This window comes from Sarcophilus harrisii, chromosome 2, assembly GCF_902635505.1.
Source record: "Sarcophilus harrisii chromosome 2, mSarHar1.11, whole genome shotgun sequence".
NCBI lineage: Eukaryota > Metazoa > Chordata > Mammalia > Dasyuromorphia > Dasyuridae > Sarcophilus > Sarcophilus harrisii.
Window position 1 is genome coordinate 449,201,397 of NC_045427.1, and position 27,763 is coordinate 449,229,159.

A 27,763-nucleotide genomic window follows, 5' to 3' on the forward strand; every position below is an offset into this window, starting at 1 on the left:
GTAAATGCCTAGAATGGAACTTAAAATGCCTCTGGATAGCAAACATACTACAAAGTATTTCCTTTGGGACAAAGAATTTGGAACTTTAGTCAACTTGAACATATTCTAGAAATGGAAGTTTTTGCATAAAGCTCTGTTTAAATATCTTTATTTGCAGACAGCAAGATGCTGTAGGACCTGTCTTAATTAGCTTTTTTGTCTTGTTCTGTAACTAGCATTCAGAATCTACCACAGAGCCACAGAGCATTAATTACTACATTACACTAATAGTTTTTTCAATAAATTGAAAAAAGACATGAAAAAGCAATGCTTTAAAGTTACTGAAAAACAAAAAAATTTATTTGGGGGATGATCCTGAATAGTTTGTTTTTTTTTTGAATGAAGAAATATCCTCATTATAACATAACATTAGGAATTTGAAGACTAGAAAAATAATCTCTCTTATCTCTCTCTCTTTAAACTGGACAGTGCTCTATCCATTACTTAATGATACTTCTCACATTACCTGTTAATCCCGCTCTCTGAACCTCAGTTTCCTAACCTGTAAAATGAAAGAATCTCTAAGGTCCCTTCTAGCTCTTGTGGACATATTTGGATGCCAGGCGCTAAAAATCAACCAAATACTACTTCAGTGGGGACACCCAGGGAAAGAGATGAACACAGAGGAAGGATTTGGAAGCTTCCTATCCCTAATGCATTTACAACTTCTGGAGAAGACTATTTGAGGGCTGACCATCAGCAATCATTTCATCTCTTTAATACTCAATTTCTTTATCTATAAATAGTCACTATATTACTTGTATTATCTGCCTCTTTGTAAGGCTTTTGCCCTTTAAAGCATTACCGTCCTTCTCAAACTTTTCGGTTTCAGGATTCCTTTTTGCTCTCAGATTTTAAGGATCCTCTCCCAAGGAGCTTTCTTTTTTGTTTGTACCGGATATTTTTGTGTATATTTATTATTTATTAAAAATTTAAAATTATAAAAATAATTTTGAACTCCAGAACCCTCATGCTTCCAGAATTCTGCCCAACAGAAATATGAGCTTTTATTATTGTTGTTATTTTTTCAGCTAAATGGGAGAAGCAAGTTAGCTCCTCTTTCCAAGAAGAGCAAGATGAGTAGAGTTTGAATTTTTTCTGGAGTAGCAACAAGATATATTGGAAAGAGTGCTGATTCTGGAGTCAGAAGACCTGTTCTCAAGACCTCTCCATGGGATCTGTTTGACCCAGACAAAGTCAGGTTCTTAATCTCTCAGCGCTCCAGACATCTTTCTGAGACTAGGAATTGCAGAACCGCAGAGCTTCCCAGAGGGTTTACTTGCTGAGAGTTCCACACTGCAATGAAATCGTAGCTCCAGGACAACAGAAATCATGACTCACATTTCTAGTGCTTTCAGCGTATTATCTCACGAGATCATTGACGATCAAAAGAGATAATGCAGGCACTTTGCAAACCTTAATGCGCTACAAAAATAGGAGTTATTTTTATAAGCTTCAAAGAGCTCGAGAAATGGGAGTCACTACTGTTATTCCCGCAGCACCACGGCAACTGCTTTGCCCTCAGTCAGTCACACTGACCAAACTTCTCCCCTTTCCCCGCCCCCATCTATTTGTGCAGGCGGGAGGTGGAGCCCTGGGCGCTAAGCGGGGCGGCTCCAGGGGCCCTGGAGAGACCCAGGCCCCCGGCTCGCTTTAAGCAGCCCGGGTATCGCGGTAACGCCCTGCTGGGCCCCCCCACATCTCGGAGCTTCCCCAGCTCCCAGATCGAGCAGATCGCGTGCGAGAGCTTCAATACACAGGAAACGATTTGGGGGTGAGCGGGCGGGAGCGCGGTGGGGCCACGGGAGCGGGCGTGGGGGTGGGGCGGCGGGAACTGCAAGGTTTCAAAAGGTGGCAACGGAGAGTGGACAGTTTGGAGCTGGGAGAAGGATGATGAATACTAGATCAGGGCGGACATGTTAAGGGATGAGCCCTTAAATGCCGTCTATCTCCACGTCCTAAAGCTTCTGCCGTAGCATATGTACAGAAAGCTGGCGCGCCTTCACCCTTTTATCCCCCTAATCCCACAAATTCAAAGTGGCTCCCTGCTCTCGCTCCCACGTGTCTGGCTTTGGAGCTTGCGGGGACTGCATCTTTGGGGATCTTTGCGAGAAAAGCCTGCAGGGGTCAGGGCTGGCTTTTTTTTTTTTTTTTTTTTTTTTAATGCTAGGATGGCCTTAAACGGCCACTCAGAAGGCCTCGTGTTGAACCAGGCTAATGGTGACGACAGTGAGTTCCTAAAAAAGTCCTTTCATTTCACCTGTCTAGGATACCATGAAGCTACTTCAAGTCCTGGAGCCCGGAGACCGCCCCCGGAAGGCAGCATGGTCGGTAATGGAAGATTGGAGCGCGTACCCTTGTCATTAAGCAACAGAGTGCTTTAGAGAGTATGAGAGTTGGAAGGAGCGCAGAGGTGGCCAGGTTTTCGGGTGCGGAAACCGAATAACGCGGCTTGCCTAGTCTTACTGCTAACTAGCGAGTGACAGAGCCGGGAGTCAAGGAGAGGGAGCTCAGGAATCCTCCCCAGCAGTCCAACCTAGCCATTTTCCAGATGAGAAAACTGAAGTTTGTCAAGGGGGAAATAGTTATCCAAGGTCAGTGCTATCAAACTGAGGCCCAAGGAGATCACTAAATATATATACATACATAATCCCTAAAGGCTGCATTTTGACTTAGAAAACCACATTTTAAGATTATCTATGTTTTATTATATTTTTTATTTATTTTGTTAAATTTTTCCCAATTACATTTTAATTTCATTCAGCTTCACTGGGAAGTTTTGTGGGCCGCACAGGCTGCTGTTTGACACTTCTGTCCAAAGTCATACAGCTAAGGCGGTCAAGGGTGCCGCAGTTTGAGTTCAAACTCAGATCTTCTATTTGATTCCCAAGTCCAGCATTCTTTCCATCCTACATTCCCTTCCGAAGGCCTGTTTGCTCACCTGTCAAATCAGACAGTTCTATTACTCAACCATTGATTCCTTCCAATTCCAAAGTGAAGTGCTATGATTTAAATGAAAAAAAATGGATAAAAAACTTATAGTGCTCTATAGGTCTTCAATAGACCTATAAATCTAACTAGGGCCATAAATTTTGGTGGGACTTACTATTTTATTAGTATAGGAAACTCATTTTATTTATGCAGATCTATGACTTAGAGTGTTAAAAAATTTAAATGACTTTCCCAGGATTATAGTTACTTTGTGTCAGAAACTAACTTTCCATGACTAAGCCTACTTCTCTGTTCATGCTCCATCTCACAAAAAGAGTATCCTCTGTATTTAGATTCAAACTGATTTTTTAAGAGGATCAAAGTTATAATTATTGCAAAGCAGACAATCATTTTACTGAAGTACATTTCCGGGGTAGAATTAAATCAATAATTAAATCTAATGTTTTTGGTTCTAAAGTTAATGATGGTGATTTCTTACCATATATTATTTCATCTATAAGATTTTGGTTTCTGTTAAACTAGCATCACTGTTTCTCTACCTATTGTTCAGAACGGCTATGGGGTCATCTTCTGAAGCTGCTTGTTGCAGTAGAAAGGGATTTGCATTTGGAATCAGAAACCTCTACTTGGAATCTGTCTCCAACACTTCCTGATAGTTAGTTCTAAATTAGCAACTTCCTAGGCAAGTTACTCCAGTCAGTGAAAAAGGATATGAAGGGAAGAAAAAAAACTCTACCTTTCTTCTACACCAGGTACTAGCTGACTTTAGAAAAATCACTTAAAAAAAAAAAAAAAAAGAAAAAAAAAAAAAAAAAGAAAAATCACTTAATCTCTGAGCCCTAGTTTTCTTTTCTGTAAAATTAGAAGGGTTAAGAAGATCATCTCTAAGATCCCCTTCTGCTTTAAATCTCATGATTCTATGATATGATGCTCTGGAAGTTCATTTTACATCTCAGAGATTTTATTTCCTATGTAAAATCGGGAGGGTAAGGGTGGTAACGATGTTTCCATACTTGGCTCTTAGGATGATTGTAAGACTCAAAAGAAATAATATGTTTAACCAATTAGTAAAGAGCTATATATGTGAAAGCTGCTATTATTCATGCTGTAAATGTGTAGTATGCTTGTCTTTGCCACATCCAATGGTCACATTTAGAGGGGGGATAGAGTTGGGGCCTGGAGTCAGGAAAACTCATTTGCCTCAGTTCAAATGTGGCCACAGACACTTACTAACTATGGGACCCTGGGTAAGTCACTTAACCTTGTTTGCCTCAGTTTTCACATCTGTAAAATGAGTTGGAAAAAGAAATGACAAACACTCCAATTGCCAAGAAAACCTCAAATGGGTCCACAAAGAGCTGAACGTGACTGAAAAATGACTGAAAAACATCCACATTCAAAATAATTTTATGATTAAAATAAATGGATCCCTTATTTCGTTTGTTAAGAGATTCATCAGTTTCTGCTTTATAATTATTTGGAAAACATATTACCTAGAATTTCTCAGGTAATATTTCATGACATTAGGGCTAATAAACCTACAGTAATATCCTCCTCTGATGTCTCGTGTCCTAGAAATGCCTTTGGATTCTTGAAGGCAGTTCCAGCAAAGTAGGTCCTGACAAACTGGAAAAGTTTTGGGTAAAGGCCCGGCAATCAATCAGACAACAAGCATTAATTAAGTCTGTTATGTGTCAGACACTGTGCTATGTACTAAAGATACAAAAACCAAAAAAAAATGAAATAGTTCCTGCCCTTGAGGCTTGCATTCTATCGGGGAAGATATTTATATACATATGTATATACAAAAGAAATACAAGATTTGGGGAGTAGGACAAGAAACTGTATCTTTTGTCCAAGGACCAATTTAGCTAAGTGTTGAAAGTTGAACAGTATGTAATTTTTTTTTTTATCTTAGTCACCTGTGGGGGGAAAATGGCTAATTAAAGATAACAAGGCTTAGAAATAATAATAACTAACTTTTTTGGCACTTTAGGGTCAAAGTACTTTCCTCATAGCTGGTCTATGAGAGAAGGTGGTGGTACAAAGTTCATTTTAATGAAAATTCCCTGGGTCCAGGGGACTCAAAAGGCCACAATTCTAGACCCAGTTTTTGTCTACCTTAGATAAATCCTCCATAAAGAAATTGTTCTGACATTCCAGAACCTAAAATTCCCCATCTACAAAACGAGAAATCCAAGAATGAAAGCTGGATTGAGAGTCAGAGTTTTGAATTCTGAATCTTCCAGGATATGACAATGTGCTATCACGTGGCCTCTCTTGACCTCAGTTGCTTTATCTGTAAAAAGAAGTGGTAAAACAAGATGATGGCCTTTTAAAAATTTCCTTCCAACTCTAAATCTGTTACCTTGGAACCCGATGATTAATTTTAACTGGTTTTTGTGAAGTGAAGACTTCTACCCCCCCCCCCAAAAAAAAATACAAAGGTACTATATAGAGGTTAAAGCATCAGATTAGTTCTAATTACTCTAGCCTTATAACATGGATGATACAAGCTGAATTATCCCCATTTTACAGAAGACAAAACTGAGGCTTAAAAAAGATCAAATGACTTTTCTATGGTCACATAGCTAGAGTAACCCTGCCTTGGTGATTCTGCTTCCTGTTCTCTTTCCACTACACCTCCACTGCTTCTATTCACATGGAAAATGCTCCTTCAAATTAGACAATCACACTGTGTGCTCCTTTTCCCTGGTGCATATTTAATGGTGAAGGAAAGCACACACCCCTTCATTTATTTATCACCCTTATCTCTTGAACACAAAATCCTGTTGGCAGGTACTCCTTGGCTCCCCCTGGACTTGGCCCCTGTGCTCGAGTTGGCCATAACTGTCTCTACCTTCCCCCTGGTCAAGATACAGATGGAGGAAAAGTCTTCATAGTTGGGGGAGCGAATCCTAATGGCAGCTTCTCAGATGTGTACTGCATTGATCTGGGTAAGATTAAGAACTGCAGAGTGTCTTGATTTCAGACTCTGCTGTTTCTTTGTTTGGGGTTGCCAAAGAGGGATTTCTACAAAATCCTCAGCCATAAATTATTCTGGGTACCCAGAGATTTTGTGAATGAGAAAAATACTACAATTGGACTTTCAATTTAGTTTGAAAGACTTATGGCTTGAATCCCAGTCCTGCTACATACTGTGTGACTTTGAACAAATCCTTTTCTCTCTCAACCTGTTTCCTCATCTGTAAAGTGAGGAGACAAGATTCATAAGCTCTAAGATCTCTTTCAGTTCTATTGCCATGGGATCCTATGTCTAATCTTAACATTACTGTGAAGTTAAAAGGAGTGTAAATATTAAAAAAAAAAAAAAAAAGTGTTCTTTACAGAGGTAAGAAAGAAGTTCATGACTTCTGTTTCTCTTGCAGTCAGGTATATTCAGGGTGAATCCTGGCTCTGTTACTTACTATCTATGTGACTTTGTATGTTACTTACCTCTCTGAGCTTTAATTCATTTATAACAAGAGAAGGCTTGAAAAGATGATCTCTTAAGTTCCTTACAGCCATATATCTTATAGTCCTATGGCTCCCTGAGTCTTAATTTCCTCATCTGTAAAATGGGGATGATATTAATACTGTTAGAAACTCAGAAACAATCTGAGAAACCAATTAATTAAGTTCTCTATGTGTGTAAGCTATCATTATTATATTATTAGCAACCTCCCAGGATTGTTTGCATATAAAAAATACTCAATAAATGCTTTTTCATTCATTCAAATAATAATCATAAACCCCTTAATAATCAATCTTTCAACTACAAATAAATATCAATGTGCATACAGATAATTTTCACTGATGAAGGTCAAACTCTTCATCTCATGGTTTGCAATTCTTACCCATGTCTTTTACTAAAACCTCCAAAGAGCATTCACCCAATGCATTGGAGACCTCCCTCTAATTCTCATATTATAGAAGAACTGAGAAATGCTAATATAAATGTGAGCTATCATTATTATAGAAAATTCATTGTTCTCATCTTGCTTGAGGGAGTTCAAGAGAGGTACGGTTCTAGAATCAGTCATTCATCTATTATTCTTTTATATTTAATACTCTGAATGCAGGGCTGGTTCAATATTAGGAAAACTATCAATATAATTGGCCATGTCAATAACCAAATTAACAAAAACCATATGATCATCTCAATAGATGCAGAAAAAGCATTTGATAAAATCCAACATCCATTCCTATTAAAAACACTTGAGAGTATAGGAATAAATGGACTTTTCCTTAAAATAATCAGCAGCATCTATTTAAAACCATCAGTAAGCATCATATGTAATGGAGACAAACTGCAACCATTCCCAATAAGATCTGAGGTAAACAAGGTTGCCCACTATCACCAGTTACTATTTAATATTGTATTAGAAACGCTAGCTATAGCAATAAGAGCTGAGAAAGAGATTAAAGGAATAAGAATAGGCAATGAGGAAGCCAAATAATCACTCTTTCCATGACATGATGGTATACTTAGAGAACCCAGAGATTCTGCTAAAAGTTATTAGAAATAATCCACAACTTTAGCAAAGTTGCTGGTTATAAAATAAACCCACATAAGTCATCAGCATTCTTATATATCACTAAAAAATCCAACAGTCAGAGTTACAAAGAGAAATTCCATTTAAAGTAACTACTGATAATATAAAATATTTAGGAATCTATCTGCCAAGGATAAAATCAGAAACTTTATGAGCAAAATTACAGACCACTTTTCACACAAATTAAGTCAGATCTAACCAATTGAAAAATATTAAATGCTCTTGGATAGGATGAGCAAATATAATAAAGATGACAATATTACCTAAACTAATCTATTTATTTAGCGCTATACCAATCAGAGTCCCAAAAAACTATTTTAATGACCTAGAAAAATAACAACAAAGTTCATATGGAAAACAAAAGGTCAAGAATTTCAAGGGAATTAATGAAAAAAATCAAATGATGGTGGCTTAGCTGTACCAGATCTAAAACTATACTATAGAGCAGCAGTTACCAAAACTATTTGGTATTGGCTAAGAATAGATTAGTTGATCAGTGGAATAGATTAGGTTCAAGGATAAAACAGTCAACAAATATAGCAACCTAGTCTTTGACAAACCCAAAGATCCCAGCTTTTGGGATAAGAACTTACTGTTTGATAAAAATTGCTGGGAAAATTGGAAACTAATATGGCAGAAACTAGGCATTGATCCATACTTAACGCCATGATACCAAGATAAGGTCAAAATGGGTTCATGACCTAGGCATAAAGAATGAAATTATTAATAAATTAGAGGAACATAGGATAGTTTACCTCTCAGACCTGTGGAAGGGAAGGTTTTATGACCAAAGCAGAACTAGAGATCATTACTGATCACAAAATAGAAAATTTCGATTATACCAAACTGAAAAGTTTTTGTACAAACAAAACTAATGCAGACAAGATTAGAAGGGAAGCAATAAACTGGGAAAATATTTTTACAGTCAAAGGTTCTGATAAAGGCCTCATTTCCAAAATATATAGAGAATTAACTCTAATTTATAAAAATCAAGCCATTCTCAATTGAAAAATGGTCAAAGGATATGAACAGACAATTCTCAGATGAAGAAATTGAAACTATTTCTAGTCATATGAAAAGATGCTCCAAGTCATTATTAATCAGAGAAATGCAAATTAAGACAACTCTAAGATACCACTACACACCTGTCAGATTGGCTAAGATGACAGGAAAAATAATGATGATTGTTGGAGGGATGTGGGAAAACTGGGACATTGATTCATTGTTGGTGGAGTTGTGAACGAATCCAACCATTTTGGAGAGTAGTTTGGAACTATGCTCAAAAAGTTATCAAACTGTGCATACCCTTTGATCCAGCAGTGTTACTACTGGGATTATATCCCAAAGAGATTATAAAGAAGGAAAGGGACCTGTATGTCACGAATGTTTGTGGCAGCCCTTTTGTAGTGGCTAGAAACTGGAAACTGAATGGATGTCCATCAGTTGGAGAATGGCTGAATAAATTGTGGTATATGAAAATTATGGAATATTACTGTTCTGTAAGAAATGACCAACAGGATGATTTCAGAAAGGCCTGGAGAGACTTACAGAACTGATGCTGAGTGAAATGAGCAGGACCAGGAGATCATTATATACTTCAACAACAATACTAGATGATGACTAGTCCTGATGGATCAGGCCATCCTCAGCAACAAGATCAACCAAATCATTTCTAATGGAGCAGTAATGAACTGAACTAACTATACCCAGAAAAGAACTCTGGGAGATGACTAAAACCATTACATTGAATTCCCAGTCCCTATATTTATGCACACCTGCATCTTTGATTTCCTTCACAAGCTAATTGTACAATAATTCAGAGTCTGATTCTTTTTGTACAGCAAAATAATGTTTTGGCCATGTATACTTATTGTGTATCTAAGTTATATTTTAATATATTTAACATCTACTGGTCATCCTGCCATCTAGGGGGGGGGGGGTAAGAGGTGAAAAATTGGAACAAGAGGTTTGGCAATTGTTAATGCTGTAAAGTTACCCATGTATATATCCTGTAAATTAAAGGCTATTAAATAAAAAAAAAAAAAATAAAAAAATAAAAAATAAAAAAAATATATATATATTTAATACTCTGTAGATGACTGTGCAGATGAATAAAATACCTGTATTTTAGATTGAATAAAAGTATTGGTGTTGAGTTCATCTTCTATAGACTTAAGGAAAATATTCTCAAGAAACTATAGTTTGTATCATTGTTAACATACACTTAAAAGTTGCCTTATTTTCTTGTGAATTATTTGGATCACTTCAGTTTAATTAAAATGTACTAATTGTCTGTTATATGTAAAGTCAGTTGACTTTGGTACACAGAAGATTACTAATTTGCTATTAGCTGCATAAATCAGTGTATCCAGAAGAGGAGACGGACCAACCAACCCAGTAATTATTGAAAATGTTTTATAGGTACCCATCAGTGGGATGAAGTGGATTGTGAAGGTCTATTGGCCCGCTATGAGCATGCCAGTTTCCTTCCCCTCAGCACCCCTGGCAGGATCTGGGTATTTGGAGGAGCAGACCAATCAGGGAACCGAAATTGCTTGCAAGCATTGGATCTTGGTAAGTGCCTCTTGGCTACTCTTCCTTTCCTGATGAGGAAATCATCTCATTTCTTATGGAGAAGATTATTTGGATTTAGTGAATAAATGTGTAACAGAACTGATGTTGCAGAAAATAAGAATTGCATTCCCTAGGATAATCTGAAAATATTTTAGATTTTTTTTTTTTATCTATGTTGAGAAAATGTACAGTCCTTCACATGTTGCATTCTATCCTGATCTCCACATTTAGGAAGGACCTTGAAAAAATAAAGTATATCCAGAGAAGAGAGACAGTAGGTAATGTATGAATTTAGAGAAAATAGTAGTTTGAATTCTGTCTCTCACCTCAGGCAAGTCACTTAGTTTATTTAGGTCTCCGTTTTTTTTTTTTTCAGCTATAAAATAAAGGGGTTAGAGTTAATGTTCTTAGAGTTAAATCCTATGATTCAAGTGTGTGACAGAATAATATTGTAGAAAGAATTCTTGTCCTGGGTAGGGGGTTGGACTAAATGACTCTTTTTTTTTTTTCTGAGGCAATTGGGGTTAAGTGACTAGCCCAGGTCACACAACTAGGACTTATTGTCTGAGGTCACATTTGAACTCAGGTCCTCCTGATTTCAGGGCTGGTACTCTAACTACTGCACCACTTAGCTGCCACTAAATGACTCTTAACATCCTCTCCAGCTTCAGAATTCTTTAAGTTGATCAGCTGTGGGAGCACCCAAGTTGGTTTTCCAGAAGAGAGCATGGGATATATGAACCATTCCTACAATTTCCCCCAGTTTCCCTTATGAACTATATATTTCTCAGAATCTCAGTGCCAGAAAGACTAACAACTACTCATCTAGCTTCTATATAAAAGTGTGCATGGACAGGAAATTCATTACTTCTCAAGTCAACTCATCTATCTTCTGTGTAGCTTTGATTATAAGGAAGTTTTTCTTCATGTGAAATAGAAACCTGCTTCTCTGCTACTTCCCACTCATTGTTTCTAGCAGAACAAGTCTAATCCCCTTCCACACAGCAGTCTTTCATAGAACTCCAGGTTGATAAGCGATTCAGAAGGCCAACTCAGTCTTGAACAAAAACCTACAAAGCCCCAGCAAGTGTCTACTTTTAAGGTAACTGTCCTGTTTCTGCCTATGCCTTCCCAGGCCCAAGGCTTAGCCCCACTTCCTTCAGGGACTTGTAAATCATTTTCAGTGTTAAGGAGAAGGGAAAGAATATTCCCCCTGGGCAAATCTCATACTGATCAGAATGGAGAATGGAACTAGGACCTTGAATTTATTAAGCTAAGTCTGATAGGACTTGTAAAAGAGAGAATATAGATGTTGGAACTGATCCTACTAGAAAACATAAATTTGACACTAAAATAAGAAATATCAAAAACAAAAATCATTGTTGATAGTTCTTATAGTTAAGAATTTTTTTTTTAAAAAAAGAATAATTTCAGAGATGGCACCATCCTCTGAGATCATATGGGGGCTGAAGAAAAGAGCATGAGAGTTATACTTATAGGCAGCTAAGTGGCACTTAGGCCTACTGAGGCCCAATAAGGACAGTACATGGTCACAAATCTGGTAAGAGAGCCAGGAACTGATCTCTCAATGGCAACTCACATTTCTCAGCACTTTACAGAGCATTCTTCCATGAGGCATTTCTCCATTTTAAAGTAAAAAAATTGAGGCTGAGAGGCTGATGTGTCAGAGGCACTATTCAAGCTCTAGGTTCTATCCTTTTTCCACAATATTGTGCTGTAACTCCTTAGCAGTGGGCTTTCAGTTAGAACACCTGTATTCAAGTGCCAGCTCCACCACTTGGCAGCAGCATGGCTTGAAGTAAATCATTTTAGGTTTCTGAGCAATCAGTTACTTCACACATTCCCTCAGAGGCTATTGTGAGGATTAATAGAGTAATATATATTGAAAATACTTGGCTTGTACTCATTATATACATACATATATATCATTATACTATACATAGATACATCATTTTATATGTGTGTATATAATATGTATGCATATGTGTGTATATTTTTATATACATGCATATGTTCATTTGTATTTATATATAGATATAGATATATATATATATATATATATATATATATATAGTTATCTTTGTATATCACAAAAAGTCAATGCAGTTTTAAGTGATTAAAGCTTTGTGGAAATTACAAATAAAGACATACCGGTATGAACACATACATATATGATGACAAACATACTTGGGATTTTTATTAAGATTTCGGTTAACTTTATGATGATTATGGGTTTTAGAGAACTCTGGGAGATTTCTCCCTTAGGTATCCATAGGGACAATAAGACAAATGTGGGGGTTTCCTGTATGTTATAATTTGAGGGAAGCCAGAAGCTTTCTCTCTATTAATGAGACATTGTTGTATATTGGTGAAGGTCAATTAGTTAACAAGTATTTATTAAATACTTATGATATGCTATGTTCTGTGCCAAACTCTGAGAATAAAAAGAAAATAAAAAACGTAATCCCTGACTTCAAGGACCTATTTTAATGGGGGAGGGAAGCATGCAAAAATTAGGTAATATAAGATCATATATCATATAATATAATATCATTAATCAATAAACATTTATTAAATACCTACCATGTGCTAAGCGCTGTGTTAGGTGCTAGGGATCCAAGCAAAGACAAAATATAGTCCCTGCCCTCAAGGAGTTTACAATCTCATGGGTGAGACAACATGCAAACAAATATACTTAAAACAACATATAATACAGCATAAAAGAAATATACTTGACAGTGAAGGCAGTGAAATTAGGAGGAGCTGGGGGAATACTTTCTGTACAAAGTGAGATTTTAGTTGGGACTTATTGGAAGCCAGGGAAGTTAGTTGTTGAAGCAGAAGAGGAAGGCATGGGGGACAGCCCCCACTGTCCCCCGAAAAAATTCTGGGAGCTGAGAGAGTCTTGTTTGTGTAACAATCAGAATCATTGGACTGAAAAGTATATGTTAGGGAGGAAAGGTGTAAGAAGATTGGGAGGTAGGAGAGGCTTGTTTATGAAAGGCTTTGAATGTCAAACGGAATAGTTTGTATTTGATCCTACAGGAACCCTTGAAATTTACTAAGTGTAGATTAAGTGTTAGATCTGTGATTTAGAAAAATCACTTCAGTGACTGAATAAAGATCCTTCGGGAGTGAGGAGAGGCTTAAAGCAGGCTGACTGACTTGCAGATTATTGCAATAATTGAGGGAGGTGGTGATGAGAACCTACACTAGAGTGGTAGTACTGCCAAAGGAGAAAAGAACTGATAAAGGTAAAATTGACATGCCTTGGCAACAAACTGACGATGACTGGAGATAGTGAGGAATCCAGGATAGATGGCCCTTACATTTGGAGTCTGAGAATTACCTAGCAGCAGCGAGAGCCCAGTTGAGATTGTATAATAGAAATTTGTAATAGACTCAGTCAGAAAAGTGATTTCCTCCACCTTCATTTAACAGTATTTGTGTAAGAGTAAAGGTGACAAATGATCCAAAGTTTAGGCTTAGCTGGACATAATCGATAATATGATAAGAGGGAGGCAGGAGATTCAAAAGAAGAGAACAGCATAGAGTTGAATTAGTTCATCAGGGGGTCAAGATGGGGAGAAGAAAGAGTGGATAGTATAGGGGAGATGGCTGAGGAGATAATTGAGAGGTCAAAGCATTGGAGATCACAGTGCAAAGAGTAGGGTCTTAAAAAAGATAAGTCTTTTATAAGAGAAGGCAGGGGAAGAGATTAAAAAGCAAATTAGATTGTGATTAGTCAGGGAATTTAGGAATTCTTGAACAAAGACATGGTACATTTGTGGGTGAAAGATCAAGGTTATGACTATTTTTGTATGTGGCTGGAAGAGTAGCTCGTGAGAAGTGAATAGACTAATGAATTTAGTGGTTAGGGTTTTTGAGGCAAAATTTCTATATATGTTGAAGTTCCCTAGTATGAGGACAAGAATTGAGGAGGAGATATAGCCAGGTATTGAATCACAGAGGTAAGATGAAAAGTGAGCTGGGGATTTGTAGATAATTTGATTTTGATTGGGAAGCTCTGAGTTCAAGTCTTGTCTTTGACATTTGTTAAATAATGTGACCCAGGACAAATTACTTTATGAATTTCACTTTTCTCATCAGTACAATGGAGATGATAATATTTGCACTACCAAACTTCTGAGGATATTGGGGGAAAGTATTTCATGAATCTTTAAACACAATAGAAATGTGAATTGTTATTAAAATGTCACTACCATAACTCTTATACTTCTGCTTCTCCGTGCCTAGAATTTCACCTTAAAGGTAATTAACTCCCTTGATCGTTATTTTAAAATAAAAATTCAACAATACTTTAAGACATTATTGTGTACATAGCCATCTTTGAGGCTTTCATGTCTCTCTTATCCACCCATCCCCCCAGTGCCAGTCACATTGCTCTACAAACTGTAAGGATTTTAATAAAGGTTCATTCATTGAACTGAATAATAATTTTATTATTGCTTATGATAAGAACCACAAGTTCTCAAGGATTAAACCAGCAAAATACAAAGTTGGAAAAACTACAAGTTTAAGTCTGACAATTAATTGAGTGTTTGTCAAAGGACCAGTCCAGTTGAGTGCAGAGAAGTTTATTACCAGGGAGTTGACCTTCAGAGAATGAATGTCTATGCTTACAGCAATTCATTATGGTCATCTACTAAAGTATAGAGACATTGTGACTTACCACAGATCCCTGAAATGTAGAAAACTATTGGTGGCAACTGGGTGGTACAATGGATAAGAGGGCTGCACTTGGAATCAGAAAGATCTGAATTCAAATCCTTTCTCAGACATACAGCTGCTGTATAATTCTGGGCAAATCACTTAACTTCTTGTTCTCAATTTCCTCATCAATAAAATGGGGATAATTTTCAAAATTAAAAAATACTTTTAAAAAATTCATTTTTATTTTCACTTCCAAATTTCTTCCTCCTGTTACTGTTCTCCATCCAAAGAGAAGGAAGAACCACAATATCCATTATAAATGAGTCATACAAAACGTATTTCCAATAGTTATATTTTTTTAAAAGAGAAAAAATTAATGCTTTTGTCTTCTGTCTGAATCCATCAGTTTTCTATCTAGAGATGAGTAGCATTTTTTATCATAAATCTTGGAATTATGGTAGATCATTGTATAAACAGATTCACTAAGTCTTGTTACTATATAAATTGTTCTCCTGATTTTGCTCACTTCACTCTGCATCAGTTCAAGATCTTCCAGGTTTTCTTGAAACCATCCCCTTCATCATTTCTTACAGCATAATAGTATTCTGTACATTCATATATCATTACTTATTCAACCATTCTCCAATTGATGGACAGAATGGGGATAATTTTAAATACCTACTTAACAGGTTTGTTGTGGAACTCAAATGAAATTAAATTATGTAAAACTTTGCAAACTTTAAATATAAGTATTGGCTCTTATTAAATATAGAGTTGTAGCTCATGGCCTTGTAGTATGACAATAATGATGATGATGATGATGATGTAGCAATTCCACTAACCCAAGATTGTCTTACAAAAATTACATGTGGATCAGAAACCAGGATATGGAGCACTCCTAATGTGACTGGCACACCACCATCCCCAAGAACATTTCACACAGCATCTGCGGTCATTGGAAACCAACTGTATGTTTTTGGTGGTGGGGAAAAAGGAGCCAAACCTGTTCAGGACACACAACTCCACGTATTTGACGCAAGTATGGTTAACAAATTTATTTAATCATTCAACAAACTTTAGGCCCTCATCACCTCTTTCTTTTACTATTTTTTTCATAGTCTCTTTGCTTTAACTTTTTTGCCTTGAATCTGTCTTTCATATTGCTGCCAAAATAACCTTTCTAATGTACAAGTCTGATCATGGCCATCCCTTGACCAGAATTCTTCAGTGATTCCCCGTTTCTGTAAGATAAAATACAAATGCCATATCCTGGTATTCATTATTTTCTACAATTTGACTACAAATGAGTAATTTCATATTTCTTCTCCATTATTTTTTCTAGGTGCTCTGGTAAATTACTTAGCTGTTCCCTGGTCTTCTGTGGTTGTTTCCTTTTACTGTGAAATCATGTAGGCCATTCTACAATGACTGAAGTCCTTCTTCATCTCCAACTTTTGAGAATCTTTTCTTTATTCAAGGCTCAGCTTAGGTGCTACCTCCTCAATGAAGCCTTTTCTGATTTCCCCTGCAGAAAGTAGTCTTTCCTTTCTCATCTTTTTCTAGAGCACTTTGGATCTTTCTCTCTTTCCCTCCGCATTGCCTATCATATTCTGCTTTGTTTCACATTTATTTACATCATCATTGTATACTCACCCAAATCCCTAGATTGAAATTTTCTTAAGGTTAGGATATGTCAGGTTTTTTTAGTCTTTGTATTCATAGTACTGACCATAAGGCTGAGCACATAATAGGCATTTACATGATATCTGTTGAATTGAATTGAAATTGGGTATTTCTTTTGCAAAACATGGTATGAAGTGTTATGAGGGAAACAGATATAGGGTAGCTGGTCTTTGATCAAAGGAGCTTCCAGTCGACATAGGAAGACATGATATAAAATATCAGACACTATACTAGCAAGGAAAGATTCTGTTAGAATGTCTGAGTTCTAATCTCGGCTTTACCACTGACTACTAGATAAGTCATTTGGTTTCTCTGGACTTTAGTCTTTTGAATATAAAGTTCTAATCTCCTTGAACTCTGAAGTTTATCTTTTGTGGAAAGTTTAGGAGTCTCAACCACAAATGCTGTATGGGTCTAGATATGGGTCTTAGCCTCAAAGATGGCTATGTACACAATAATGTCTTAAAGTATTGTTGAATTTTTATTTTAAAATCTTCTTTCTTTTCGTCTATAAAATGAGAAACCTGGATTAGATATTCTCTAAGGTTCCTTCCAGTTCTTCTTCTTCTTTTTTTTTTTTTTGTCTTTTTTTTTCCTTTTGTGAAGCAAAGGGGTTAAGTGACTTTCCCAGGATCACACAGCTAGGAAGTGTTAAATGTCTGAGAGCAGATTTGAACTCGGGTCCTCCTCACTTCAGAGCTGGTGTTCTTTCCACTATGCTACCTAGCTGCCCCAGTTCCTTCCACAGTTCCTTCCACTTCTGACCTCTTCTTTTCTATATCTTAAAATTCTATGTTCATTCCAGCTCAAATATCCTAGGACCTGTATTCTTACATTCTGTGTCCAGAGATCCCTTACAGTTCTAATAGTCTGTCATTTATGATCTAAACTTGCTTTCAAGTTCTCTTTGGAAACTCTCAAAAGTTGTTTCATTTACATCTCTTTCTATTGGCAGTGGGTAGTTTTGAATTAGACAAAAAAAGTGACAGCATGTGTGAAATATAATTTTGATTTGCATGCTCCATTCCAGATGCGACTTGCTGAGAAAACCCAACAGACAAAACCATAAGCTACAGAACAGATGAATTTGGTGGAGGGAAATAGAGAGATTTGTTCACATCACCAAAGGATTCTCTCACTTTTAAAAAAGCTTTAGGGTTCCTTTACATAATAGAAACTTAATAATGTATTTTATTAGTGGCTTTGGCCAAAAATAACAAACAAAACAAACAGTCATTTTTTGGCAAACTCTCTGCTCTTAGCAAGTTTGGTTCTTGAACTGTATGTGAAACCTTTCTAGCAGGATAGAACCTAAAAGAACTTACACACCATTGAGAGAACTTCCAACAAGTTAGTATAAATTTTAAAAAATTTTGTTTAAACTTGTGGGATAAAACAAACATTTCCATAGTGTTGTACAATAAAAAAGATGATTATATATGAAACTGCAAATCTACTATGCACAGCTTGATATTCCCTTCAAATATACAACAAAATTACATAAGTTTATTTTTCCTTTTTTTTCTTCTCTCCTCTCCCTATTCTGTCTGCATCCAGAGAAAGAACTGATAAATATAATTGTGTATAAAATAATTTTAAATAATAATTCAACAAACATTTATCAAGTATTTATGCAAGGCTGTCTGTATTAGGCATAAGAATTAAAAGATGAAAAATGACACAGTTCTTGCCTTCAGAAACCTGTAAAGATACCTTAAAGGAGAATATGGTGAGTCTACATATCATTACTTAACATCTCAGTGCCTCCCGGCAACTCCCTAAGACTATAAATTACAGACCATTACTAACTTTTATCACTGGAGAGAATTTCCACACCTGTCATACTCTATATTGATAAAGTAACAACAGCATTAATAATAGCTAGTATTTACATAGGTTTGGATATAAAGTCTAAGATTTGTAAAAACCCATTTACATATATAGACACACAAATAATCTCATGATCACAACTCTGGGAGGTAGATGCTATTATTATCTCCATTTTACAGATGAGGGAACAAAGAGCTTAAATGATTTGCCTCAGGTCATACAGTTTAATGTGTCTGAAATAGAATTTGTATGCATATCTTCTCAACTTCAAGGCTACGATTTTGACACCTAGATGCCTTACCAAAAATTTTTTTTCAACAGTATTTTATTTTTCCAAAAATATGTAAACATAGTTTTCAACATACTTTTTTGTTTCCATATAAATTATTAAAAATAATAATAGTTTTTTTATTTTTCAAAATACATGCAAAAATAGTTTTCAGCATTTACCCTTGCAAAACCTTGTGTTTCAATTTTTTTCCCTCTCTCCTCATCTTCCCCCTCCCTTAGACAGCAAGTAATTCAATATAGGTTAAACTTGTGCAATTCTTCTAAACAAGTCAGATCTAAAGAGGGGGAGGAGTATGAGAGAAAAAAAAAGGCAAACAAACAACAACAAAAAAGGTGAAAATACTATATAATGTGATCCATATTCAGTCTCCATAGTTCTTCCTCTGGATACAGATGACTCTTTTCATCAAAAGTTTATTGGAATTGCTTTGAATCACCTCATTGTTAAAAACAGCCAAGTCCATTACAATTGCATAATCTTTCAACAAACATTTTTTTATTATTTTGTTTTTACTTATTTATTTTTATTAAAGCCTTTTATTTTCAAAACATAGGCATGGATAATTTTTCAGCATTGACCCTTGCAAAACCTTGTGTTTCAATTTTTCCTTTCTTTCCCCCCAACCCCCAACCTAGATGACAAGTAATCCAATATATCAACATATATTTTTATAAAATTTTGTGTTCTAAATTTTTCTCCCTCTTTCCTTTCCCCCTCCCAAGACACCAAGCAATCTGACATAGGTTAAATATATACAGTTTTTTAAAACATATTTCCATATTTGTCATATTGTGTAAGAAAAATCAGACCAAAAGTGGGGGGAAGAGGGAAAGAAACACAAGAAAGGAAAAAACAAACCATTTTTTTTAATATGCACACAAATAGTAGAATACAAAGTAGAATGTTTAGGAGACAAGAAAGCCAGGAAAAGTGCTATAATAGTGACAATCTTTTCTAACATTTCCTTTGCCATTTCAAATTTTTTGATCATGGATGGTTTCTAGATGTTCTCTTTTTCTAGCTCTGGATATAATAATAGCTACCATCTCCAAAATACTTTAATGTTTATAAGGCACTTTGTTCATAATAATCCTGAAAATATACATCTTATAAATTTTATCTCCATTTTACAAAGGAGGAAGCTGGGCCTCTAAGTGGTGACTGACATAGTCACAGTAACATAACCAAGAAATTTCAGAGCCATGAGTTGAATCTGAGTCTATTGGAATCCTTGTCTATGCTTTTTCCACTATGACAATTTATTCAGCAAGATTTAATTTAAACTTAACTTTCCAGGAATGACTTTCTGCATGAAATGAGGTTCATTTATTCTCATAGGATTGTTTCTGTAAATTTTAAAAGTTCGTTATTTCACATGATGCCAATGCATTGTAGTTTAGGGGATGCTTGTAAGTTTGCAAAGTATTGCTGCCTAATGTCATTATATTTTATATTTTCAGCGACATTAACCTGGTCACAGCCTGAAACCTGTGGGGAACCACCCCCACCCCGTCATGGACATGTGATAGTAGCCTTAGGGCCGAAACTTTTTGTCCATGGTGGCTTAGCAGGGGATGAATTCTATGATGACCTGTATTGCATAGACACAAGTAAGTAGAGTAAAAAATGGCGGTGAGAATAGAAATAATGACTTTTTTAAAAAAACATTTTAATAATTTTTTATTTTCAAAATACATGGAAAGATAATTGTCAGAGTTCACCCTTGCAAAACTTTGTGTTCCAAATTTTTCTCTCTCCCCTAGATACCAAGTAATCCAATATATGTTAAACATGGGCATTCTTCTGTACATATTTCCACAATTATCATGTTGCACAAGAAAAATTAGATCAAAAAGGAAAAAATAGAAAGAAAACAAAAAGCAAGCAAACAACAATAAAAAAGGTGGAAATACTATGGTGTGACCACAGTCTCTATAGTCCTCTTACTGGATGCAGATGGCTTTCTCTATCATAAATCTATTGGAATTAGCCTGAATTACCTAATTGTTAAAAAGAGCCACGTCCTATAGTCTTGTTGTTGCCATGTATAATGATCGCCTGGTTCTGCTCATTTCTCTTAGCATCAGTTCATGTAAGTCTCTCCAAGCCTCTCTGTATTCATCCTGCTAGTCATTTCTTAGAACAATAATATTCCATAACATTCATATACCACAATTTACCCAACCATTCTCCAATTTATGGGCATCCACTCAGTTTCCAGTTTTTCGCCACTACAAAAAGGGCTGCCACAAATATTTTTGCATATGTGGGTCCCTTTCCCTTTTTTAAAATCTCTTTGGGGATATGAACAGACAATTTTCAGATGATGAAATTGAAATTATTACCACTCATATGAAAGAGTGTTCCAAATCACTATTAATCAGAGAAATGCAAATTAACACAATTCTGAGATACCACTACACACCTGTCAGATTGGCTAAGATGACAGGAAAAAATAATGGTGATTGTTGGAGGGGATGCGGGAAAACTGGAACACTGATACATTGTTGGTGGAGTTGTGAACAAATCTAACCATTCTGGAGAGCAATCTGGAATTATGCCCAAAAAGTTATCAAACTGTGCATACCCTTTGATCCAGCAGTGCTACTACTGGGCTTATACCCCAAGGAGATACTAAAGAAGGGAAAGGGACCTGTATATGCCAAAATGTTTGTGGCAGCCCTGTTTGTAGTGGCTAGAAACTGGAAAATGAATGGATGCCCATCAATTGGAGAATGGTTGGGTAAATTGTGGTATATGAATGTTATGGAATATTATTGTTCTGTAAGAAATAACCAGCAGGATGAATACAGAGAGGCTTGGAGAGAATTACATGAACTGATGCTAAATGAAATGAGCAGAGCCAAGAGATCATTATATATGTCAACAATGATACTTTATGAAGATGTAATCTGATGGAAGTGGATTTCTTTGCCAAAGAGATCTAATTCAGTTTCAATTGATCAATGATGGACAGAAGCAGCTACACCCAAAGAAAAAAACACTGGGAAATGAATGTAAACTGTTTGCATTTTTGTTTTTCTTCCCGGGTTATTTTTACCTTCTGAATCCAATTCTCCCTGTGCAACAAGAGAACTGTTTGGTTCTGCACACATATATTGTATCTAGGATATACTACGATATATTCAACATATATAGGACTGCTTGCCATCTAGGAGAGGGGGTGGAGGGTGGGAGGGAAAAATCGGAACAGAAGTGAGTGCAAGGGATAATGTTGTAAAAAAAATTACCCTGTCAATAAAAAGTTACTGTAATAAAAAAAAGGAAAAAAATAAATAAATAAAATAAAATAAAATCTCTTTGGGATATAAGCCCAGTAGAAACACTGCTGGATCAAAGGGTATGCACAATTTGAAAACCTTTGGAGCGTAGTTTCAGATTGCTCTCCAGAACAGTTGAATCAGTTCACAACTCCACCAACAATGTTTTATTGTCTCAGTTTTCCCACATCCTCTCCAATATTCGTCATTATCTTTCCTTGTCATCTTAGCCAATCTAAGAGGTGTGTAGTGGTATGTCAGAGGAAGAATGACTTTTAAAAAGTTTTTGGGGTACCAAATTGGCAAATAGGTAATCATACTGAATAATGAATAATCTTTTTTTCTAATCTTCACTTAATAACAATGACTAATATTATTATAAGCTTTTAATATTTGCAGATGTGTTAAGATATATTCTTACTTAAGCCTCATAGTTACTTCCATGAGATAGAATGCTGTAAGCAGTATCTTCTCCCATTTTATACATGAGGAAACTGAGGCTCAAAGAAGTTAATAACTTGTCCTAAATTATGCTACTAATAAGTTCATGGAAGGGATTAGTTCTTTCTTGACTACAAGGCCAGTGTCACCTCTGTTATATCATGCTGCTTTAAATATTTAAGGGACTTTTCTTCATATCAAATGTATATGCAAAATGTATAGGAAAAGTATTATTTTGCCCATTTTACAGATGTATTGGTATTTGTCTTATCTCAGGTTTCCAAATTCCCAAATTCCAGCATTTTTTTCCTGCTGCTATACAGCATAATTGAGAGAGCTTTATCTATTAAAAAGCTAGGTTTAATAGTTTTCAAGACTCACTGTTTTGCTTTGAGAAGATCAGAAACATCTCAGATTTTACATAAGGACAATCTGCAACAACTACCCATAGCTACCTCCTGGGTTTCCTTGTAATTCTGTCTTCTGGATAAACTTTAGTTTGTCATTGTCCTTTAAATGTATCGTGTTTGTTCCCTTGGGCAAACAGCAGGAAAAAATGAGCTAGTGGATTTTAGAACAAAAAGAATGAGGAACTCTCTAATATCCCTTCTACCTTTCAAACTTCAAGACATTTTAGTGCCTGAGAGTTCATTACATCCCAAAGGAGTTTATTCAACTTTGGGGTTAAAATAATTGTTAGGAAATTATGCTATATTTGAAGCCAAAAATCTTCCTCTTTTTGACTTTTGCCCCCCTTGGTCCTAGTTTTGCCATCTGAGGTCTAGCAGAATAAACTCGTTTGTTTTTTCATGAAACAATAAAGTATTTAAAAATAAGTGTGCAAATATTTTAAAACAGTCATGTCCCCTCCTCCATGTTGTTGTTGTTTTTCTCCCTACCAGCCTAAATATTCCAGTTTTTTCAAGTGATTTTGAAGAACATGGTTTCCTCATGATTCTGGCCTCTGGATAAACTTTAGTTTATCTGTGTCCTTTTACAGTGTCAAAGAAAAACTAATAATATTAACACTGTTCTTTACAATTCAGGCTGAATTCTGTCAGAACATTAATTTATTCCTAAGTCATTTCTACTTTAGAAAAAGAGATGTGTTGAGCATCTTCTTGACTACAAGGCCAGTGTCACCTCTGTTATATCATGCTGCTTGTTTCATCTCTACACCATTCCCAGGTAGCTGGCCTGACTCTGACTCCAATATTCTTTAGACTAAATAACTAAATTATCTAAAAGCAAATTTCATATAACATACAAAATGTAGAATAGGGAGGAAAAAGAGATAGGAATCAGAAAAGAGCATTATTTTGAAATGAAACATGCTCCCAAGAACCTGGGACTAGGTCTATCCTACAAAACTATTTAAAATAAAGTTAATAAATGTTCGATCCCTCTCCTTGAATGAATGGCCTTTTGCTGAAAACGATAATGTCCCTGTTAAAGCTACAATGAATGTGTCTGCTGCGATTGCAGTTTCATACAAACCACCTGCTAGGAAAATGGCTCTAAAACTGAAAGGGGCCTCAAAGGGCAAACCTTTAATTTTCTAGATGAAGGATTTGAAGCCCAGGATGTTAAGCTGCTTGCCTACAGGCAAGATTTGAAGCCAAGCTTTAACTCCCAAATCAGTGCTTTTTCTACTCCATCATTCCACTTGAAAATCACCAGTGATAGCTTTCAAGCTCAAATCATGTGTAAACTGTAGGCCATGTAGCTGTAACATGTCTCAAACTAAATTCTGGTTGTATATAATAAGCAGTTTTTGTTTAGATAATTCAATTCTGAAAATATTTATTAAGAACTTATCCTGGGTAAGACAAAGCAGTCCCTCCTCTTAAGAAATTTACAGTCTATGGGGAAGGGTAAATATAATGCAAAGTAAGGTGTGATGGTAATAACAGAGAAAGAGAAAGTGTTTCAGAAGAAGTGTGAGATAAGCGTGGGACTGGGTGGAGAATTCGGGGAATTTACCTCAGCTGAATCTTTTGTCTGCTTATTTGCTTCTGAAATAATGTCCCCTCTTTTGATAGATGACATGAAATGGGAGAAGTTGGAGACCACAGGTGATGTTCCCTTGGGCTGTGCTGCCCACTCTGCTGTGGCCATGGGAAAGCACTTATACATCTTTGGAGGAATGGCTCCCACAGGGGCTTTGGCTACAATGTACCAATATCACATAGGTAGGAAGTTTGCTTTTACCTCTTTAAATCAGTGTTTCAGCTGTGACTGGAAAATGCTACATTATTTTGATTTTTCAATGGGGCCATGTAAAGTAGCAATGAATTTCAGAAATTAGAAGGTGCATTTATAAGGAATTTTTTTTTTGTTAACATATTTTGTTTCATAAATATTTCCCAATTACATGAAAAAAATTTTATCATTCATTTTTAAAATTTTGAGTTCCAAAATCTCTTTCTCTTTTACCCCTCTCTCACCCTTGAGAAGACAAGTAATATGATGTTTAGTCATGCAAAACACATTTCTATATTTTATTGGTGTTCATTTGTTTTTCAATCATGTCAAACTCTGTGACTCCACTAAAATTTTCTTGGCAAAGATACTTCATTGGTTTGCCATTTCTTTCTCAAGTTCATTTTACAGATGAGGAAACTGAGGCAAACAGGGTTAAGTGACTTCCCCAGGGTCACCCAGCTGGGAAGTGTCTGAGGCCGGATCTGATCTCAGGAAGATGAGACTTGGCCTGGCACTCCATCCATTGCACCACCTAGCTGCCCCATTTCCATATTAGGCATGTTGAAAAATAAAGGACACACACATAAAACCCAAGAGATGTTTAGAAAGTGAAGGAGGTAAATAAGATTCAATCTGCACTGAGTTAATCACTTGTCTTTGTGGATATGATAACTTTTTCATCATAGGTCCTTCAAAATTGTCTTGGATTATTGTCTTGATCAGACCATCTTTCTTGTACAGTTGATCATCCTTACAATATTGAGGTTACTGTGTATAATTTGGTTCTGTTCATTTCATTTTGCATCAGTTCATATCAATCTTCTTTGACATAAAATTAACTGCTACAGAACTTTTCCTTTTTTACTGCTGTAAACAGTACTACTGTCTTTTTAACTACTGTCTTAAAGGCCTGGCTTATGGCAGTGAGTCCCAGAGTTCTGGTACCAGGAAGAGGTGGGTTTCATGCTATGTAGACCTAAGGTTTGTAACCTTTTTTGAGTCCTGGATCCATTGGGCAGTCTGGTGGATTTTGGACCCTTTCTCAAAATAATATTTTTAAATGCATAAATTTAAATATGTAGAGTTACAAAATAAATATATTTAAGTACCACTGTAAAAAGAATTATAAAGGAAATCAATTTTATTGAAATACCATTATAAAAAAAATTTTTTTTTAATTCATGGACCATATAAAATTTTGCAAGGGTAAATGTTGAAAACTATCTTTGCATGTATTTTGAAAAATAAAAAGTCATTATTACAAAAACCAAATAAATACAATAAAATACATAAAATGAAATAAAAGAGATTACAAAGGGAAATAATTATACTAAAATACAGTTATCAAAAGATTTTTAAATGCACAATTTTGTGCACAGCAAAATTTTTTAAAATTTAGAATTCTTGCTATAAACACTGGTTCCTTGGAATTTTCCCCTTTCTCTGTTTATTTTTCTTCTTTGTTCTTTATTATTATTATTTTAAAAAATAATTTATCAATCCCTTAATTTCCAACAACAGAGATACTAAATAAAATACACATAGCTATTTATAACTAAAATTTCTACATATGATACATCCAGTTAAAATATTTGTCTGAACTTGTAATTTTATCAGTGAAGAGAGCTTTAAGAAAATTCCTTTTACCAATGCAAATAGTAGCTCTTCTGCATTTTATCCATGTTAGAGAATTGCCTGGACCATTAAGAAATTGTAAACCTGTACAGGTTCACATAACTAGTAAGTATTAAAGATAGAACCTGAATGCACATGGTTTTGACTCTGAGGCAGGCTGTCACCCTTTCTGCACAACCTATTTCTCATGTCCATAAAAGCTCAAGAATTACTAACTCCATATTCATTTTTTTTGTCCATTATTCTTTGTATTTGTTTATATGTTTTTATGAATCTGGTTTTAATCAATGTGATTGCTGTTTTAATTCTAATTTTTTATACATTATTTAACTGTCTTTATATTCCTCTCTTTTTCTTTTTGGAGGGAGGAGTCAAAATCTATGACTTCATTGAAGTAGAGAGCTCTCCATATAGAAACTCCTTCCATACATGCAGCTCTGTGGCTCATCCATAATTTGTACTCTTAGAGAATTATCTGGGACACTGAGAGGTTAAGGACACATCTACTGTATGTAAGGACAAGACATATCTACTTACTCAATTCAGTTCAATAAACATTTAGGTAAATGTCTCCAGATACTATGCTAGATTTTAACTAGCTCTCCATTCACTATACCATACTACTTTTTGTATTCTTCCTATGTCATTTCAATGGCCTTGTAGTATTATTTTGTGGGGTTTTGTTTGTTTTTCAGAGGAAATTGGGGTTAAGTGACTTGCCCAGGATCATGCAAGTAGCAAGTGTTAAGTGTCTGAAGCTGGGTTTGAACTCAGGTCCTTCTGCCTACAGAGCTGGTATTCTATCCACTATGCCATGTATCTGCTCCATGTAGTATTATTTTGATATTTCAAAGTTATTTTTCTAGTTGTTTCTAATTATATACAAATACATGGGGCAACTAGATAGTGCCATAGTGCACAGAGTGCTAAGTCTAGAGTCAGAAAGACGCATCTGAGTTCAAATGTGACTTCAGACATATCTTTTACCCGTTTGCCTCAGTTTCCTCATCTGTAAAATGAACTGGCCAACAACACTGAGGGGCACCCAAAGAATCAAACATGACTGAAAACAACTGAAGAACTATCATTTTTTTCTTTATTATAATACTTTGTGTTCATTCTCAAATATGAAAGTATTAGAACAACAGATAACATTTTGTGGTGTTTGTATTTTACCAAAATACCCTCTGAAAAGATTCTACCGGTTTTCAATTCCAATAATAATATATGGGTGTTTCTTGGATGTTGTTTTTTTGGTTTTTTATTTTTTCAAACACAGAAAAAAAACACTGGAGCCTGCTTAAGTTTGATACATATTCACCCCCTGGACGACTGGACCATTCAATGTGCATAATTCCTTGGCGTGTGGCTCCTGCCTCTGCAGAAGAACATACAAATGTAGGCAGTGTCATCAGCAATGTAGAGAAAGAAGGCTTAGCTGATGAAATTGTAAAAGAAGGTGATCAGAAAGCGACAGATACATTCCTATGCTTAGTGTTTGGTGGGATGAATACTGAAGGGGAAATCTATAATGACTGTGTTGTAACACTGGTTGACTAATAAAATTAATGTTTTCTTAA

The 27,763-nt window shown here is 35.7% G+C and overlaps 1 protein-coding gene across 2 annotated transcripts; it reads left to right on the forward strand.

Annotated features, from left to right (window-relative positions):
- The first annotated feature begins 1,602 nt into the window (after positions 1-1,602).
- On the forward strand, positions 1,603-27,763 carry RABEPK (Rab9 effector protein with kelch motifs). 2 transcript variants are annotated; one of them, XM_003757131.4, is made up of 8 exons: positions 1,603-1,813; positions 2,308-2,366; positions 5,791-5,948; positions 9,969-10,121; positions 15,694-15,855; positions 20,082-20,231; positions 24,386-24,535; positions 27,463-27,763. In XM_003757131.4, the coding sequence occupies exons 2-8, from the start codon at positions 2,314-2,316 to the stop codon at positions 27,741-27,743; spliced, it is 1,107 nt and encodes a 368-aa protein (XP_003757179.1). In that variant the 5' UTR covers positions 1,603-1,813; positions 2,308-2,313; the 3' UTR covers positions 27,744-27,763. The 2 variants fall into 2 exon arrangements, with proteins under 2 accessions (XP_003757179.1, XP_031810156.1); XM_031954296.1 differs by lacking the exon at positions 15,694-15,855.

Bases quoted from the DNA above. Each gene is read 5' to 3' on its own strand.
- RABEPK (XM_003757131.4), top strand. From the start codon at position 2,314: ATGAAGCTACTTCAAGTCCTGGAGCCCGGAGACCGCCCCCGGAAGGCA. The intron at 20,232-24,385 runs GTAAGTAGAGTA...CTCTTTTGATAG, and splicing joins CCTGTATTGCATAGACACAA to ATGACATGAAATGGGAGAAG. The intron at 24,536-27,462 runs GTAGGAAGTTTG...TTTCAAACACAG, and splicing joins AATGTACCAATATCACATAG to AAAAAAAACACTGGAGCCTG.